This window comes from Giraffa tippelskirchi, chromosome 4, assembly GCF_054371585.1.
Source record: "Giraffa tippelskirchi isolate mGirTip1 chromosome 4, T2T-mGirTip1v1.2.pri, whole genome shotgun sequence".
NCBI classification, from domain to species: domain Eukaryota; kingdom Metazoa; phylum Chordata; class Mammalia; order Artiodactyla; family Giraffidae; genus Giraffa; species Giraffa tippelskirchi.
In genome coordinates, this window is record NC_137278.1 from 204,437,833 (window position 1) to 204,455,453 (window position 17,621).

A 17,621-nucleotide genomic window follows, 5' to 3' on the forward strand; every position below is an offset into this window, starting at 1 on the left:
CCCTCAGACTTCCGTTTCCGCCCTCGCTGACCCTGTCAGCTCCGGCGGGGTCCAGAGTCTGGGATGGCCGCTGGGGGCGACAGTGGCGGGCGGGAGGATGCCTGCGGGCACGACAGCTACCGCTCGCCGCTTGCCTCCCGTTATGCCAGCCCGGAGATGTGCTTCCTGTTCAGCGACAAGTACAAATTCCGGACCTGGCGGCAGCTCTGGCTGTGGCTGGCGGAGGCCGAGCAGGTAACGCACCTGGAGGCGGGCCCGGCCCGGCACGTGCTGGGACTTCCAGCGCGGGCTGAGCCTCCCCGGGCAGCTGCCCCGCTATTTTCGGCCGGGTGTTCCCTTTCCGGAGGAACGGCCCCGGGAAGGCCAGGGCAGGAGGCCCAGCAGCCGCCACCTGTTACCTCACATGTTTTAATGGTGGAGGGTTAGAGATGGACGGTAGGCGGCGAGAAGTGCAGTTACCGTTTCCGGGAATAAGTCTTGGCGGTTCCTGTAGGAGTGCGCCGCCGAGTGCTCCTTCCGTGCCGTTGTGCTCGCTTCTGTACACGTCTTTACCTGGCTAACCCAGAAAGACTTTGCAAACAAGGGGGCGGTTTCCCACGTTATAGGAGAGAAGACCAAGCCCCGATGATGTGCCAGTGAGATATTTGCTCCTAACCATTATGACAACCCACTCCAGTATTCTTGCCTAGAGAATCGGATGGATTGAGTAGCCTGGCGGGCTACAGTCGCCAAGAGTCTGAAACGACTGAAGCGAGTTAGCACTCACGTGTTAATAAAGGAACCCGAGTGTGAACCCGTGACCGTGCAAAGCCTGACTGAGCGCCTAGCCACCTTGCCCTCCAAATGCCTCTGTGTGGCCAGAGACCTGTCGCTGCAAAATACACATTTCCTGGGCCATTGTTTCCTCTTCACTAGACTGCCTGTTTTTGTCTCTGGGGAGAGAGAATCAGGGTAGGGGGTTATTAGATGCGAGTTATGGGTTCTGAGAGCTTCATGTAGAGGTATTCTGCCCAGCGGTTTCAGAAATAGCCCCAGAAGGATCTTCACAGAAGCGCTGAAGGAAGCTGAGAGTGATCCAGAGAGCTATAAAGTTTCCGAGGAAAATGCCACAACAAGCAAGATGGTAGTCCTCTCCGAAATGACATTTAGTAACCTCAGAAACAATCTGAGTACCTACCTAGGACCAAGGTATAGGGTCCCCGAACAGGAAACTTTATTCCTAGATTTTACCCCCTTCCTATCACCTTGCTCAAGAAATAAAGTAGTACATGACACTAGCAGACACAATACTCTGTAGTGGCTTATATAGGAAAAGAATCTAAAAAAGAGTGGATGAATATATGATAACTGATCCACTTTGCTTTTCACCTGAAACTAACACATTCTTTTAAATCAACTATACTCCAGTAAAAATTTTTTTAAAACGCTAGCAGACATTTCTACAGTGCCTGTTATGGGTACTCAGCAGTTTGAGGACCTTAAAAATTAATTCACTAATTCTCAAAACAATTCTTTATAAGTATGCGATTCCTATTTTACAGAGGATAAAATGAAGGCACAGGTTTCATAAACACAGAGCTCAGATAACACTAATAGTAGATCAGGACATGAAGTGTGTTGTGGTTTGTTACCTACTAGCATGTACTCTATTTTCTATTTTACTTGGTACTCCGTGTAGATGAGGCTGGTGCCAATCAACATGGCTTGTAAGAACTTCAAGCTGGAACTGAAATGTAGAGTCAGTATGTATCCTTTTCCTCTGCCTAGTCAAGACGTTGCCTGAAATGCATCCAATTTTGGTATCTCCTGAGTCTGTAGTATCTATTAGCTAGGGTATCAAAATGAACAGCATGAAGTACGTAATAATTTAGTAGTTTGAGTAGTTTAAATAATTTAGTAGTTTAAAAAAAAACTTGAGGAATGGGAGATTAGGGCAAGTGCCTTGGATTTTGATGTGTTGCTTGGGAAGGAAGCAGTTTGACCACACTGACCTCTGCTGTTCTGTTTTGGGAGGAGCCCTACGATGTCTCCGCTCAAAGATCCAAGGCAGCTTGGCCAGATGTAGTGTGACGGAGGAATTGAATTTTTACTAGTTTAAATGTAAATAGCCACATCTGACTGCTGCTGCTGCTGCTGCTAAGTCGCTTCAGTCGTGTCCGACTCTGTGCGACCCCATAGACGGCAGCCCACCAGGCTCCGCCGTCCCTGGGATTCTCCAGGCAAGAATACTGGAGTGGGTTACCGTTTCCTTCTCCAGTGCATGAAAGGGAAAAGTGAAAGTGAAGTCGCTCAGTTGTCCAACTCTTAGCGACCCCATGGACTGTAGCCTACCAGGCTCCTCCATCCATGGGATTTTCCAGGCAAGAGTACTGGAGTGGGGTGCCATTGCCTTCTCCGCACATCTGACTAGATAAGTCTTAAGATGTGAGCTCCTTCTCAGGACCAGGCCTTGGGACTTTGAAGTGAGGTTTGGGTAAAATTCACCAATGTACGTATTTAGCACTTGGCTCCAGGGTTCCGAGCTGCTTGTGGGCTGCCAGCTGTTTTTTGTCAGCCTGATTTTATTCAGTGATGGATGAATGTAAGATGTTGATGTGTTTATTTTCTCATTAATATCTCTTGGAATTGCTTTAAGTTGCACTGAATTCACTGCACATAATTTGTTAGCAGAGCTACTAACAGTGTTGCTAATTTTGGTTTCTCTGACTAAATCCATCTAGATCAGATATAAAACTGTGGCCGGGATTCCACACTCTGGGCACTTAAGAGCCAAGCACTAAAGAGTCTAAGCAATAAATACCACAAAGCTCTCCTTTCAGGGAGTCTATACATTCTAGAGAGGAAAGACAAGCTGAAAGATGTGTAAAAATGTCATATGGCAGTAAGTGCTCTAAATGAAACCAGGCTAAAGGGATAGCGAGTGACACCGAAGAAGGGTGTTTCATGTTGACATCAGGAAAGCCTCTCTGAGGAGATGGCGTTTGAGCCCAGAGACCAGAACCTGTGAAGGAGTGAGCAGAGATGTCAGGGCACAAGGAACAGAAATCAGGACTATGTTATTGTGTATATTGGTGTTTACTTAGAATATAACTTGCCACGATTCATTTAGAAAGTTTCCTAGGGACTTCTCTGGTGGTCCAGTGGATAAGAATCCACCTTCCAATGCAGGGGATGCAGGTTCGATCCCTGGTCAGGGAGGTAAGATCCCACAGGCAGCAGGGCAACCAAGCTTGAGCACTGCAACTACTGAGCCCGTGCCCTCAAAAAGAGCCCACATGCCACAGCAAAGGCCCAGTGCAGCCAAAATTTTAAAAAAGAAATTTGTGTCTTCCTCCCCATGTCCTTTTAGTTTAGTTGCCCCAAATTTTAGTTTAAGAATTGAAAAGTAGGACGTAAACACTAACATGAATCAGTTTTCTTTTTTAGTGTCATTTCCGTTCAAATAATGCGACACAAGAAGTTATTTTATTTTGCCTGTTCTGCAGACACTGGGTTTACCTATCACAGATGAACAAATCCAGGAGATGAAATCAAACCTGGACAACATCGACTTCAAGATGGCAGCTGAGGAGGAGAAGCAGTTACGACATGATGTGATGGCCCACGTGCACACGTTTGCCCACTGCTGCCCCAAAGCCGCTGGCATTATCCATCTTGGCGCCACCTCCTGCTATGTGGGAGACAATACAGTAGGAGCCCATGCTCTTCTTTGTCCATTAGGACTCAGGCTTTATAATGCATTTATACATTTTAATTGATTTTGTCCATTTTAGGAAGTGACTCCATAGGTCTTAGGATCTCAGTGCTCAGGAATTTTCTGCTTTTGGTATACTTCCAGTCTAAACTGTAAGCCCCTAATGACCTCCATAAAATGATACGTACAGATACTGCCTATACGTCAGTATGCTGGACATAGCTGAGAGCTTAGCATTTTAGTGGCCCAAGTAGTTTTCCAAAGGGATTTTCTTTCCAAAGTCCTTTATAACTCTTCACTGTGACGTCTGAAAAGAAGAAATAATTGCATTATAATTCTTAAATCCTTTAATTAGCAAAAGTGTCTCATAGTCACAGATGAAAAAGTAATAAGCAAGCATTTTCCTGAGAGTTTACTAGGTGAGCACTTCATAGGGATTCATTTTTTCATCACAACAGGCATAATAGATGCTGTTGTCTCCATTTTTAAATAGCTTTATTAAGGTATAATTTAATACCATAAATTCACCCATTTTAGATGGATAGTTCAGTGAGCTTTAGTAAATTTATGAAACATTCAACCTCACCACACTCTAGTTTTAGAACACACTTCTCATCTCAAGATGTTCTCTCTTACTTGTTTGCCATCAATCCCCACTCCTGCTTCCAATCCCAAACAACCACTGAGACCTGCTTTTTGTGTCTATAGTTGTGTCTTTTCTCGAAATTTCATGTAGATGGATTCAGAATATATAGTCTTTGGCTCTGGCTTTATAATCCCCACCTCCACAGATGAGGAAACTTCAAGAGGTTGAAGAACTTGCCCAACCTGGAAAGGATACAGACTTGGGTAGAACGACTCCAAAGCTCTGCCCTAGTCACAGTGCACCCATGGGACTAGAAGTTAGAATCCAGATACACTTCCAGTTCAGAAAGAAGTCAGTAGTTTTTAAGTTGCCCCCAAATAACTTTTTTTTGTCTAAAGTGGTACATAATTAAAGGCATCTGTCTATAATTAGTGAGTCAGATAATGGGAGAAGAGCAGTCCTCTAACTTGGAGTATCCTTTTTAAAAGTACCCAGCGTGTAGTTGGGCTCAACAGTTACTGTCTCAAGTGTGTGTTGGAGTTGCTTGCAACGCTTATATCATCTCACTCCCCCAAGAACAGCTTTAAATTTCCTAAACCTAGATCTTCTAGTTCATGCCTTTTTTGTTGTTAGCAGTGACAGACATGAAAAAAAAGGGAGCAGAGACTAATGGAATGTGCCCTGTAGATTCTTCGCAGAAACTCAAATGCTATTGTCCGGGAAGATAGAAACCCTGTTGACCTGGACATCTTTGTCATATTCATGACAGGGCTTCCCCTTGTCATTTTCCAGTTGAGTTAGATACCTCATAAATAGGGCTTTATAAGTATAAAGGCTTTGTGCTTATAGATCCCAGCAGTACTGCTCTTTCAGTTGGTGGGCTTTTAAGACAGTAATCAAAAGAGTTCTGTTAGCAGCTTCTGACTTGCACAGTGTATTGCTGAAAGTGAGATAGGCAGCTAGCTAAGAGACCCAGATGTGATGGCCATAAAGTGTTAGGTCATAACATTTGGGCAAAGCTGATTAATGTAAGACCACTGCGTTTTCCCTTGCAGGACCTGATTATTCTCAGAAATGCATTTGACCTGCTTTTGCCAAAGGTAAGAATTTGACAAATTTCCTGCCAGTCCTTAGATTCCCTGTGACAGGAGATGGGCACCACCTTGAATAAATCAGCACAGTATAGATCTAAATAAGTTACTGTGTACTCAGATGAATGATCCTAGATCTGATCTCTAGAACTAATTGTCTCTTCTTGAGTTAAAACACTGTATGAGTTAGCGCTTTTAAAGCATAGCCTTTTAAGTGAGGGAAGTGTAACCAGCAGCATATTGCTGAAATGTGTGGGTCAGATTATGATTTTGTCTGTTTCTCTTTATGAGTATGCCAGTGGTGTTAAAACTGTGCAGAAATAGTTTGTGTTTTTGAATGTTGTTTGGTACTTTAAGATACAAAGATGAAAAAAATGTGGCCTCTGCCTTCTGTGAGCTGGAAGTGTAATTGTAGATGCCTTTGTCTCCAAGTTTAGTTCCTGTTTATGCAGTGCTCAGCCTGAATTCACTCTCTTTCTCCCACACCGTCTTCCTTGCAGCTTGCCAGGGTGATCTCTCGGCTTGCCGACTTTGCCAAGGAACGAGCCGATCTCCCCACCTTAGGTTTCACACATTTCCAGTAAGTGAGAGGGTTACCTCTTGGGAATTGGGCTTATTTATGGGCATCCAGCTTCCATTTATTCCTTCAGTTCTCCCTTCTCCATGGTAACCTTGAGTTTAAAAAAACTCAAAACATAAGCACTTGGGATGCCTATGAGGAATGAACTTTACACCTACCTTAAAAGCTGTACTGCTGAGAGAGTAAATCTAATGGTTCGTTTTGTTGGAAACCGTGTATACAGATACATATACAGAAAGTATTCTCTTTTTGTTGTTGCTATTAATACTGTAACACTTCTGGTATTCCCTTTGCCTACAGGGAGATCTTTTAGTGGTAAAGAGGAGGTTGGAAAGCAGATCCTATTTAGGTCACAGGGCCTGATTCTTCCTTTCCCACTCCAGCAATCAGTGCTGGTTGGTAGAATCAGCCCAGATGGTTCTCCAGGTCAGGATAACAGACAGCTAGTTGGGGTAACTAGGAAGGACCAGAGTTCAGGTGGGTACCTTCCTGTGGTGTGAGTGGGAAGGAGAGGGGCTCTCCCAGCCTTGTGCCCCAGGAAGGGGGCACTCTTGATTGCTCCCTTCTTAGATCTGTTTCCACTCTTCCTCTCAAGAAAGTGTTCTTGATTCAGTGATTCCATTCTTGAGTATTTAATGCAAGTAATCCAAATTATGGAAAAAGCTGTATGTACAAAGATCATTGTTATAATATTATTTATGATGGTAGCGTTGGAAACAATCTATAAATGTCCAAGAATAAGAGAATAATTAAATAAGACTGTAGTAAATACATAGGTTAGAATAATACACAGCCAGGAAAATGACACTTGTTAGATTAATAAGACATGGGAATGCACGTAGGTCAATGTGGGGAAAAGACAGCATATAAATTGTACAAAGATTAGAAGAAGGTTCACCTTCTTCTGTACATACTGATTACTCTGGTTTTTTGTTTTTTTTTTTAATGTGCAAGCATTTTTATGATTACCAAGTAAAACCCTTTTTTAAAGCCAATGATATTTTTGGATTGATAGTGGTAGGTTTCAAGTGATGATATTTGAGTCGTGGTGTATTGGCATCTGCCTTATGTTTTGATGAGGTAGGTATTGCTATGGCAACAAGGATATCATCTCCTGTAACTTAGGAAAGCCTATTGAGTTTAATTTAACCTTCCTTAAAATTAGGGCCTACATTATTGGTTGCAGAAACCAGAAGGATCTGTTCATGTGAGGGGGTTGTTGCTCAGTGTGTGGCCGAGCCATGACAAAGGTTGCCCTCTGTGCTGGCTCCCTCCACACCTGGCATCACCTGTGTTGCAGCCCCTCTTCAGCATCTGCTGGAGAGGGTTCAGGGAATACAGCCATTCCAGTACTCCTCTGGGGATGGTGGAATGAGAGGTGTCTGCTGCCACAGTTAGCAGGCGTTAGGAACTCAGGAAATGGTATTGATGCATAGATCTCACCTCAGAATGGATCAGTCCCTGCAATTAAAAAGAAACAGCTTTATTGAGATACAACTGATGTACCATAAAACTCACCCATTTTTTGTATATTTACAGAGTTTATGCAGTCATTACCAGTGTGTAATTTCAGAATATTTCCATCAACCCCCCTGAAAAGACCTGTACCCTTTAGCAGTCCCTCCCATCTCCCCATTCCCTATTTCCTGGCAACCACAAATCTGTTTTCTGTCTGTGGATTTGTCTCTTGAATACTTCAATCAAGTAGAATGATGTAGTACTCATCTCCTTGTGACTGGCTTCTTTTCACTTAACAAAGCATTTGCAGTGTTCATCCATGTTGTAGCATGTGTCATTACTTTATGTCTTTTACAGCCAAATAACATACCATTGTATGGGTATGTATGGACCTTTTATCTATTCACCAGTTGCTGGACATTTGGGTTGTTTCCACTCTGTTGCTATTATGTGTAAGGCTGCTATGAATAGGTACATGCAAATTTCTTTTCTTTATTATACCAATAATCTATTTAAGGAAAACTACCTTAAGATTAATTTGGAATTATGTGTCTGCTTTGGACATTCTTAGTGGGGTGCCTTCATGTCACCAGCTGTCAGTATCATTCGCCTAATAGGAGAGAAGGCTAGGTTATCTATTAGAACTCTGGCTTTATTATAGTTTATTCATAATCACGTTTTATGTTATAAACAGACCTGCAGTTGACTGGTATTGATTTAGACTGAAGACAAAGCCATTAGCTGTTCAGTTAGAGTCCTCTGATTGATTGTGGGTGTTTCCAGGTTATTCTCTGTGGCTCAGCTCAGCCTTCATCGGGTCTTGACTCTTTCCAAAGTCCTTTCTTTCCTGCCGGTCTAGAGTCACAGTCTCCAGTGTCCTCGTCCTTGTTTTACTTTTTGATAGCATTTTAAAAATGAGCAGTTATCTTGTTTGTTTACTTTTTTAGACTACTGTATGAGCTCCACTGGACAGGGACTTGGTCTGTTTTGTTCTTTGTTGTATTTCCAATACCAGGAACACATTAGATGCTTGGCAAGTGTTTGTTATGTGTGTATTTCTTGCCAAGATCTGGGGACAAACAAAGCAGACATTGTCTCTGCCCTTATAGTGCCTCTTGATGATGAAGCAAGAACTATGCTAGTGGCCCTTTAGTTTTATAACCTTTGAATATTTATAAATGACATTGAATCTGCTTAACTAGCATTTGCTTAAGCTTTTTAGCTCTTGTTTTGTCTTCATTTTAATTCTTTCCCTTCCCAGGGGTAACAATGATTGTTAGAAGAAGCAATGAAGGTTTTATGAAACAAGTCATTGGTTTGACTTCTGTGTGTTCTCTCTGGCTTGTGTTCAGGCCTGCTCAGCTGACCACAGTTGGGAAACGTTGCTGTCTCTGGATTCAGGATCTGTGCATGGATCTCCAGAACCTGAAGCATGTCCGGGATGAGCTGCGCTTCCGAGGCGTGAAGGGTACCACTGGCACCCAGGCCAGCTTCCTGCAGCTCTTCGAGGGAGATGACCAAAAGGTGTGCTTAGAGAGTGACCTGGACGGGGCAGACCCAGCCATGGGGGCACCAGAAACAAAGCTGACCCTCAGGATGGTGGGAGCGATGGATCTTGGGGTGGGTGCAGTCTCGACTGGAAGGGTACTGAAGGCATAAACCTGGGCAGGATGACGTGTCAAGATGTTCTCATACTAGACATGCCTGGATTTCTATGGGGATGTCTTTTCTTCCCAAGGTAGAACAGCTTGACAAGATGGTGACAGAAAAGGCAGGATTCAAGAGGTAGGTGAGTGGGGAAAGTGTCGGCCTCCCTGTTAGGTAATGAAAGGCGATATCCCTCCAGATTTGGCCTTAGCTGGGTTTTTTTTTTCTTTTCTGTGCCTTTCCACTCATTTCCTTCCATCTCTGGTGTGGTTTTGTTTCCTGGATTCTATTATATTCCTTATAATTTTTAAGAAAAAAGGGAGCTGTTTAGTTCTGAGTTCAGGAGAATAGCCTTACCTGTGTTGTTTTGGTTTTGTTTTCACTGAGGGCCCCTGACAGGTTGGTCTCAGTCTGGCTGTTTGCTTCGAGGGCCACCAGGCTTCCCTATGGTTCCTTTTTTTTGTTGTTGTTTTTATGTAAAATATTTATTTCTTTATTTATTTGGCTGCAATGGGTCTTACTTGAGTCATGTGAACTCTTAATGGTGGTATGTGGGATCTGGTTCCCTGACCAGGGATCGAACCTGGTCCCCCTGGATTGGGAGCACAGAGTCTTAGCCAGTGGACCACAAGGGAAGTCGTCCCTCACCCCCCACCCCCCACCATGACTCCTTGTATCAGGTACTTCACTGGGCTGCAGCAGGACAGAGGCTTGCTGGACTGTGTTTCCTCCTTGGGCCAGAGCAGCTGCCTGGGTTTAGTAAAAAGCAGGGTGGGGAAGTGCAGTTTCTTCCTGGAGCCACTAATCAGTGCAGTCTTGGACTCAGTGCAACTTCATACCCCAGCGAGACCAAGCCTTTGCTTAGGGTCTGCATTGGCTCACTTGTCTGACACGGTTACATTTTGAAATATTTTCACTTAAAGCTCTTTTCTATTTATTTCTAGGGCTTTCATCATCACAGGGCAGACCTATACACGAAAAGTAGATATTGAGGTGCTCTCTGTGCTGGCTAGCTTGGGGGCATCAGTGCACAAGGTAAGTGGAGGCAGCAGTGGGTAGTTGGCACTACAGACTGACCCCCCAGCCTCAGACTCAGACTTCATCATGCTCTCAAGAGATGTCAGATAGCACTGTTAGTAATCTGGGTCTGTCAGGGGAGCCTCTTAAGTGAAGGTGTATGAAAAAGAAGGATTGGTTCCAGCATTCTCCTTAAGTTCATCTTGCCATGGTCTGCCCGTGATATCGTAAGCGGTGTTTCACCATAACATTCCCGTGCTGATGGTCAGCTCGGCGGCAGCACCCAAAGAGCTCGCCTCCTCCATCAGTCTAGTCCCTGCCTGGGCTCCGCAAGTACTGAGAATGTGGGTGACGCTTGTGCCCCTGCTTCCCTCAGATTTGTACCGACATACGACTCCTGGCAAACCTCAAGGAGATGGAGGAGCCCTTTGAAAAACAGCAGATCGGTGAGTGTCGTGTGGAGACCTGGGAACACTTCAAGGTGTGGGGGGTTTGTGGGCGCATGTGAGCGGTTCAGCCAGCAGCCTGCTTGGCCTCGCACTGTGCTCTGAGGTCTTCCTGCCTTTGCTTCTTGTCCTTTACATGGGCAGGCTCAAGTGCAATGCCATATAAGCGGAACCCTATGCGCTCAGAGCGGTGCTGCAGCCTGGCCCGGCACCTGATGACCCTTGTCATGGACCCCCTGCAGACAGCATCCGTGCAGTGGTTTGAACGCACACTCGATGACAGTGCGAACCGGTCAGTAGACGGGCCATCACACACAGCAAGTTGTGGGAGGGCACCAAGGGGCCTGGGAGCAACAGGACTACAGAGCATCCCTGTATTTCCTCCTTGTCCGTAGGGGCCTAGAGTCTTAACAGGGAGGCAGGAACATGGTACAATGTGATACGTGTTAGAATCAGAATATGGACAGGGTATCCTTGTGGGGGCAAAGGCGGGGGATTGTGGAGGAGTCGAGGGAAGCTTCACAAGGAGGCAGTGCTGTAGACTAAAGAAATCTAGGCGTTTTTTAACATGTGAGACAAAATTGGAAGCATGTGTAAAGCACAGAGGCAAGAGAAAGAATAGTTTGGAGAATTAGTTACTAGCAGTCAGGTAGCCCTGGAGAATGAAGTCTGTGGCAAGAAATGAGGTGGGAATGCTCGTGGAGAGTAGCCAGTTTACAAAGGGCCTTCTAGGCCCTAAAAAGAGGGTAGATGTTCTGAAGGCAGGTGGTGTCAGCTGTGGTATCTTGGCACAGTGACCTCTTGATTAGGTCCGAGATGGGTCAGGAGTAATGAGTAGTTACTAATAAGGTACCATTGAAAGCAGATTTGAAAGCAGATTCACTTTCATTTGCTTGTATTCTGCTGGAATTTCTTGAGAGGAAATGATCAGTAGTTAAAGCCAACTCTCTGGATTGTGTTCATAATCCAGGGTTTATGGAAATAAAGCGTGAACTCATTTGGAAGTCAGCCATTGACTGTATTTTAGCAAACTGTGACCTAGTTAGCTTTGCCCACTAAAACACCCTGCAATAGTTTGGAGAGTCAGTTGTAAGACAGTTATAAGTTCTGATGCTGGTCAGAACAAGTTAGGAGGCTGCTTTAAAAACCCAAGTCCACGCTGGCATGGCCGCAGTGTGACTGGAAAGGATATGGATATAAGATCGATGTCACGGGGACTGGCGTGGGTGGTTGGCTGGAGTGGGGGTTTAGATGGTGATGGGGTGCTGGTGCCATTTCCTGAGGCAGGAGCTACAGGAGAGGACGAGTCGGGTGAGGAGCTGAGCAGGAGGCAGTGGAGAAGCGTCTGCATTCAGTCCTGGGCTTGAGGAACCTACCGATGAGCCGAGTGGAACTCCCCAAATAGGTGTAGGGCCTGGCACCTGGGCAGGTGGTCTAGGCAAGAGGTGATAGATTCAAGGGTCATTAGGATATTGAGGCTGTTGAAGGGAATTGTCCAAGTGGTACGTCTGGCATGAGACGTCAGTAGGGCAGCTCCTTGGGACACACCCTGTGTTTCACGGAAATTGTTATTTGTTTTAAGCGATAACTGAATTGGCTGTTTGTTTTCTAGACGAATCTGTTTGGCGGAGGCGTTTCTCACTGCAGATACTGTATTGAATACGTTGCAGAACATTTCTGAAGGATTGGTGGTATACCCCAAAGTAAGAGGCCTCACTGAAAAGCACAGGAGGGGTCAGACTGTGGCAGGGAGGCAAGGAGTGGGACCTTGTGCTTTGGAGTGAGTGTGTTGGAGGAGCGCTTCCCAGTCAGAGGTCACTCTCCACATAGTGACATGAGCTCTTGGGAACAAGTCTGTGGAATTCGTAGACTGGTTTATAGACCGGGGAAGAAGCAGTACTTTGAATTGGCTGAAAACTGTCTGCCAGCCTGAGTCATCAGCTCTGCTGTGGCTGGCGGGGTAGACTGTTCCACTGGCCCATTTGTAGGTACCTGAGGTGGATGGGTTTGTTTCCATCCTGTACTCAGCTCCTAAAGTCATGGCCCGAACTGGAGCAAACTTGAGGTTTGAGGAATTTTTCTGATGAAGCAACTTTTAAAAGTTTGCTAAAGTCAGTATCCTTTTTTAAAATCAAAATAATACTCTGGAGGATGGGAAGACTTAAAAAATACAGTAGACAGATTCTTCTACCCTCTTTCTTCGTGGAGATGGACGATCATGTCCCCACTGTGCATGTTTTTGGTGATAGTTTACGTCTTACTGTGCGTGTGACTTTGTAACCTGAGGCATCCTTCTTGGTGCTTCACTCTTCCAGGTAATTGAGCGGCGCATTCGGCAGGAGCTGCCTTTCATGGCCACAGAGAACATCATTATGGCCATGGTGAAAGCCGGGGGTAACCGCCAGGTGTGTAGCCCCTGTGCTCCTGCATAAATTGAAAGTACTGCACCTTTGGTCCTGCTCTTCTCCCTGAAGAAGGGTGGACGAAGGTGTTTCTGTCCTTCCATTCAGTCATGGTGTTGATGCAGAACAGTGACAACAGACTGCCATAGAACAGGCTTATCTTTGGAGGGTGATGGTGGTGAAATCAGTTAAGTAAAAAGTGACTTGCTTAATCACTTGTAGAAAAGATCTGCTTTCAGTGAAGAAATTAGGTCTTAGTTTCCATGGAAAATGCCAGGGAGTGGGCAGGACATAAGAGCAGATGGTTCATGAAGCTTTAGAGGAGGGCTTTGTAGCACCAGCCATAGACAGCGTGGATGTTCAAATGCCTGTTATTAGTGAGCCACCAGCGCCTCCTGTCTTCCCAGGATTGCCATGAGAAAATCAGAGTGCTCTCGCAGCAGGCAGCTGCCGTGGTCAAGCAGGAAGGGGGTGACAATGACCTCATTGAGCGCATCCAGGCTGATGCCTACTTCAGTCCAATCCACTCCCAGTTGGACCATTTACTGGATCCTTCTTCTTTCACCGGCCGTGCATCCCAGCAGGTAAGCATCAGAACATTTCCGTGGGGCTGCAGTCCTTCCCGCTGCAGAGCCTGGAGTACTATCTATGTTTCTGCTTCATAGGAGGTATGATGAGAATGTGGCTAGTTAAAATTCAGGGCAGGTTGCTTTCTAAAACTTAAAGTGAAAGTCGCTCAGTCATGTCCGACTCTTTGTGACGCCATGGACTATACAGTCCATGGAATTCTCCAGGCCAGAATACTGGAGAGGGTAGCTTTTCCCTTCTCCAGGGGATCTTCCCAACCCAGGAATCGAGCCCAGGTCTCCCACATTGCAGGCAGATTCCTTACCAGCTTAGCCACAAGGGAATCTAAAACTTAAAAATTTGGTTATTTTGAGAATGCCGTAAGTTCATTTCTCCCTGAGGATTTCTTTGAATTCTGCTTTGGTCTGGAGCCTGTGCTGTAATGGACAAAGATTGGGATTTACTGTGAGGTAGCTCCGGGTTTGGGCTTCTGGGTAACTCAGTTGGTAAAGAATTCGCCTGCAATGCAGGAGACCCTGGTTGGATTCCTGGGTCAAGAAGTTCCCCTGGAGAAGGGATAGGTTACCCACTCCAGTATTCTTGGGTCTCCCTGGTGGCTCAGAGGGTAAAGAATGCACCTGCAATGCGGGAGACCTGGATTCCATCCCTGGGTTGGGAAGATCCCCTGGAGGAGGGCATAGCAACCCACTCCAATATTCTTGCCTGGAGAATCCCCATGGACAGAGGAGCCTGGCAGGCTCCAGTCCATCAGGTCGCAAAGAGTTGGACATGACTGAGCAACTAAGCACAGCACAGTAGCAGCTCCAGGTTCAGTCTTGACTTCCTGCTTTTACTGGCCGATGGGATAGAGATACATATCTCAGAGTGTGGACTGAAAGGCCTAGCTTGGTGCATAGTAAGTATTCAGTAAACATTTGTCACTTTTCCTCATGCCCCTTTGAAGATTACAAGAGTTAATTCAAAAACATTTATTGAGTGCAGACTGGGTGCTCAGATTGTGTTTGGGTGCTGTGTTTAATTCTGGTGCTTTAAAGATGAATAGATAATCCTTATCTTCAGGGAACTCAAAACTTAATGGTAAAGGCTTGTAAATAGGTCAGTGTGATACCAAGTACATGCAAGAATTAAGGGAAGCACACCTTTTTTAGGATCACAAGAGACAACCCTAGGGTAGTAGAAGTTGGAAAAGACTTCTCAGAAGACATGGTATCTGAGCTGAATCTTAAGGACAAGTAGGAGTTACTTGTAGGGAACACCAGGATGAGAAGAGATGACAGATGCATGGATGTCCAATGTGGGAGAGAGTTGCCAGATTGTCAGGTGCCCCCAAAGTAGCTAGGATTAATGTAGAAGACAGATGGGAACCTATCATTTATATTTGAGACACTCTGATGTACTGGATTTGAAGGACTTAAACTGGAGGTCAGAAGACCAATAAGGAGGCTGCTGCAACAGGTGAGCAGTTGGTGACGAGGGCTTTGAGCCAAGGCTGGGGTAGATAGATGCACACAGGGCACCGATCCGAGGGCTGTTAAGGAAGTCAGTCACTTGGAAGCTGATTGAAGGGGGAGGAAGGAAGAAGCATGATGATTTTAGCTTTGGTAATGGGTGGAGGATGGTGAGACCAACTGAAAGGATACAGCTGGCTGGTTTGGGTGGGGGGCAGGGTGGAAAGCAGCCTGGTGGGGCGAGCTGCCTGTGTTTAGGGAGAGATTTCTGCAGGGAGTTGAGAAAAATAGAAGCTCAGTGGTGGCATAAAAGTTTGTCCAAGTAAGTCTCTGTGTTATGAAGTGACATTGAAAAAAGAATTCTCAAATTTCTCAAATTTTAAGTTTTCTTCTCTCTTGCATTTGCTTTCCTCTTTGACAGGTACAGAGATTCTTAGAAGAGGAGGTGTGTCCCCTGTTAAAACCATATGAAAGTGTAATGAAGGTGAAGGCAGAATTATGTCTGTAGAGTTGGAAGAGAATTAAACAAAAACCATTGTTGGCTCTGTTAAGTTTTATTGCCGAGTAATAAAAACTATTACTCTAGTGCCATATTTTATCTCAAGAACTGTTACCATAAATTAATACAGCACTGTTTTTCTTTCCCTGGTGCTTTCACATTTCTCACGTTTGCAATGCAAAAATAAATTGCATTGTAGTTGGACTCTGTTTTTCACAGCAACACAAGTTTGCATAATAAATGTAGCTCATAGTTTGCACTCGACTCTTTCAAGGCACATTTTCCAGCTAGTCTAATCCTTTTTACATGTTCACTTGATTGCAAGATAGTGAACAAATTCTTGGTCCTCTCTTCTGAAAGTGAGTTTTATCTGGGCCTTGCAAAATAATCTGGATTCAGTGATTCATTATGGCCACATACCTACATTTCAGTTGTATTTGATGAGGATAAGTAATGAAATTTAGATCTGCGATAAATTGTCAAAGAAACTGATGTGATCTTCACGCTGACTCAGCTGAAGTTGTGCCCAGCTTCATTTGCTCTTTGGATAGGGCTTGTCTGTCAAGGAGGTGCTAACTGGATGTATTGATCTCATCAAGGCATGTGACAGTCTCTGATCCTGACAGCTGACTGAACCAGCTGCTGCCAGAGGGGAGAGAGTGGATGATCACCCCACTGGAAGGAAAGCACTATTGTTACATCACAGGCTTCTGTCCTGGGCCTTGCCTCATTCTGCATATTTTTCCACCAGAGATGAAAAGGAAGAAAGCTTATTTCTCAGGTTTGCAGAGGACACAAAACTAGGACTGCCGGAGTCCTGCTCCAGGTGGTCCAGGGGTCCCCAAGGGATGAACGGCATCAGCGAGAGGAAAAGAAAGGAGACAGTTTTTGATGGCCCAAGGACCATAATCTTTATTGCTTTAGTCTCTATTAAAAGTTTTTTCCTAGTCTATTGTCACATTTTGGTTACATGTTTACCCCGAAACCTATTTTTATTTTACTAAAACATAGCCTATAAATCATATTATTCCATCTACTTATTTTGTACAGCCTACTACTACAGCAAATACAGCATCTTGCTTCAGTGAATAAGTACTATAGCGGTGGCTAAGGGCAAAGTTTTTCATAGTACAGCCATTGTCAGCGGTGGCTTGTTTACCATCTACCCACATACCACAAGACTATTTCTGGCAGGGGGAAGTCTTTTGCAGTTTACCTAGAAACTATTTACAATACAATTTATATATTTCTTTTCCGTTTATGCTTAGATTCTGAGGGGAAAAGGCAATTGGCTTAGTTTCTGTAATTTTCCCTGATACATGTCCCAAGTTTTCCAGTCATCAATAACAATTTCCTCATGAGGCCAGGTCACAATAGGCTTAGGGCTTGTTTTCCAAATGATCATGGCCTTATTCCCTGGCTGAATGTTAGGGACCCACCAGTCAGGGGCCTCAGTAGGTTTAATCATTTTTGGAATGTTTCTCTGGGACAAGGGATCATTTTTCTTTTTACTGGACTCTCATGACCTCATCATGGAAGCCCCTACAACTCCAGTCATCAAAGAATGAAACAGAGTTAGCCACAACAGAAGCATGGAAACAGGAAGGAGGGAAGGTTCCGATCCTGGAGAGAAACCGCTTTGCAGTTTTTTCTTGATTGGTGCCGTGACTTTGTCACCTGGCAGTAGTTCCAGAACGGCTCCCAACATAGGACAATTAACCAAGTCGTTTATTTGGTAAGATAATTAAGATGTCATGCAATGAAAATAGATTTAATATGCTGTGGCCAAAATGAAAAAAATTAAGGTAAATGTAAGGGAGTTAACCTTCAACTCAGTATGAACCAGAAGTGGTTGCCAGTGAGATCAGTTTTAGGGTATGTTGATGGTAGTGTGGTGTCAGGAGAAGCCATCAGTCTCCATGTTCCAGGCTCAGAGCGTTGTGTTCAATTTCGGACACCCCATCTGAGGAACAGAGATAAACACGAGAGCCAGCCTCCAAGGAACATGAGGAGTGGTGACGCAGTGTTAGGGCTCAGACCTTGTAAGAGAAAACTTGCCATTGCTTCAAGTATTGTCATGAGGAGGAAGAGAGACACAGTTGAGACCCGTCCATACCTGTGGTTGAGAGTCTAAAGCAGGTTTGGGCCCAGACGTTGGAACTGCT

At 44.9% G+C, this 17,621-nt stretch overlaps 1 protein-coding gene across 4 annotated transcripts; it reads left to right on the plus strand.

Moving 5' to 3' along the window:
• Nucleotides 1–37: 37 nt before the first annotated feature.
• Nucleotides 38–15,548, plus strand: ADSL (adenylosuccinate lyase). Of its 4 annotated transcripts, none has more exons than XM_081587581.1 (13): nucleotides 38–267; nucleotides 3,461–3,689; nucleotides 5,336–5,380; nucleotides 5,872–5,951; nucleotides 8,762–8,933; nucleotides 9,148–9,194; nucleotides 10,001–10,091; nucleotides 10,450–10,519; nucleotides 10,664–10,811; nucleotides 12,132–12,222; nucleotides 12,835–12,924; nucleotides 13,329–13,505; nucleotides 15,379–15,548. In XM_081587581.1, exons 2-13 carry the CDS (start codon nucleotides 3,525–3,527, stop codon nucleotides 15,463–15,465), a joined length of 1,263 nt encoding a protein of 420 aa, XP_081443707.1. In that variant the 5' UTR covers nucleotides 38–267; nucleotides 3,461–3,524; the 3' UTR covers nucleotides 15,466–15,548. The 4 variants fall into 4 exon arrangements, with proteins under 4 accessions (XP_081443707.1, XP_081443703.1, XP_081443705.1 ...); XM_081587577.1 differs by having other exon boundaries at nucleotides 38–234; nucleotides 3,486–3,689; XM_081587579.1 differs by lacking the exon at nucleotides 13,329–13,505 and having other exon boundaries at nucleotides 38–234; nucleotides 3,486–3,689.
• Nucleotides 15,549–17,621: the final 2,073 nt, after the last annotated feature.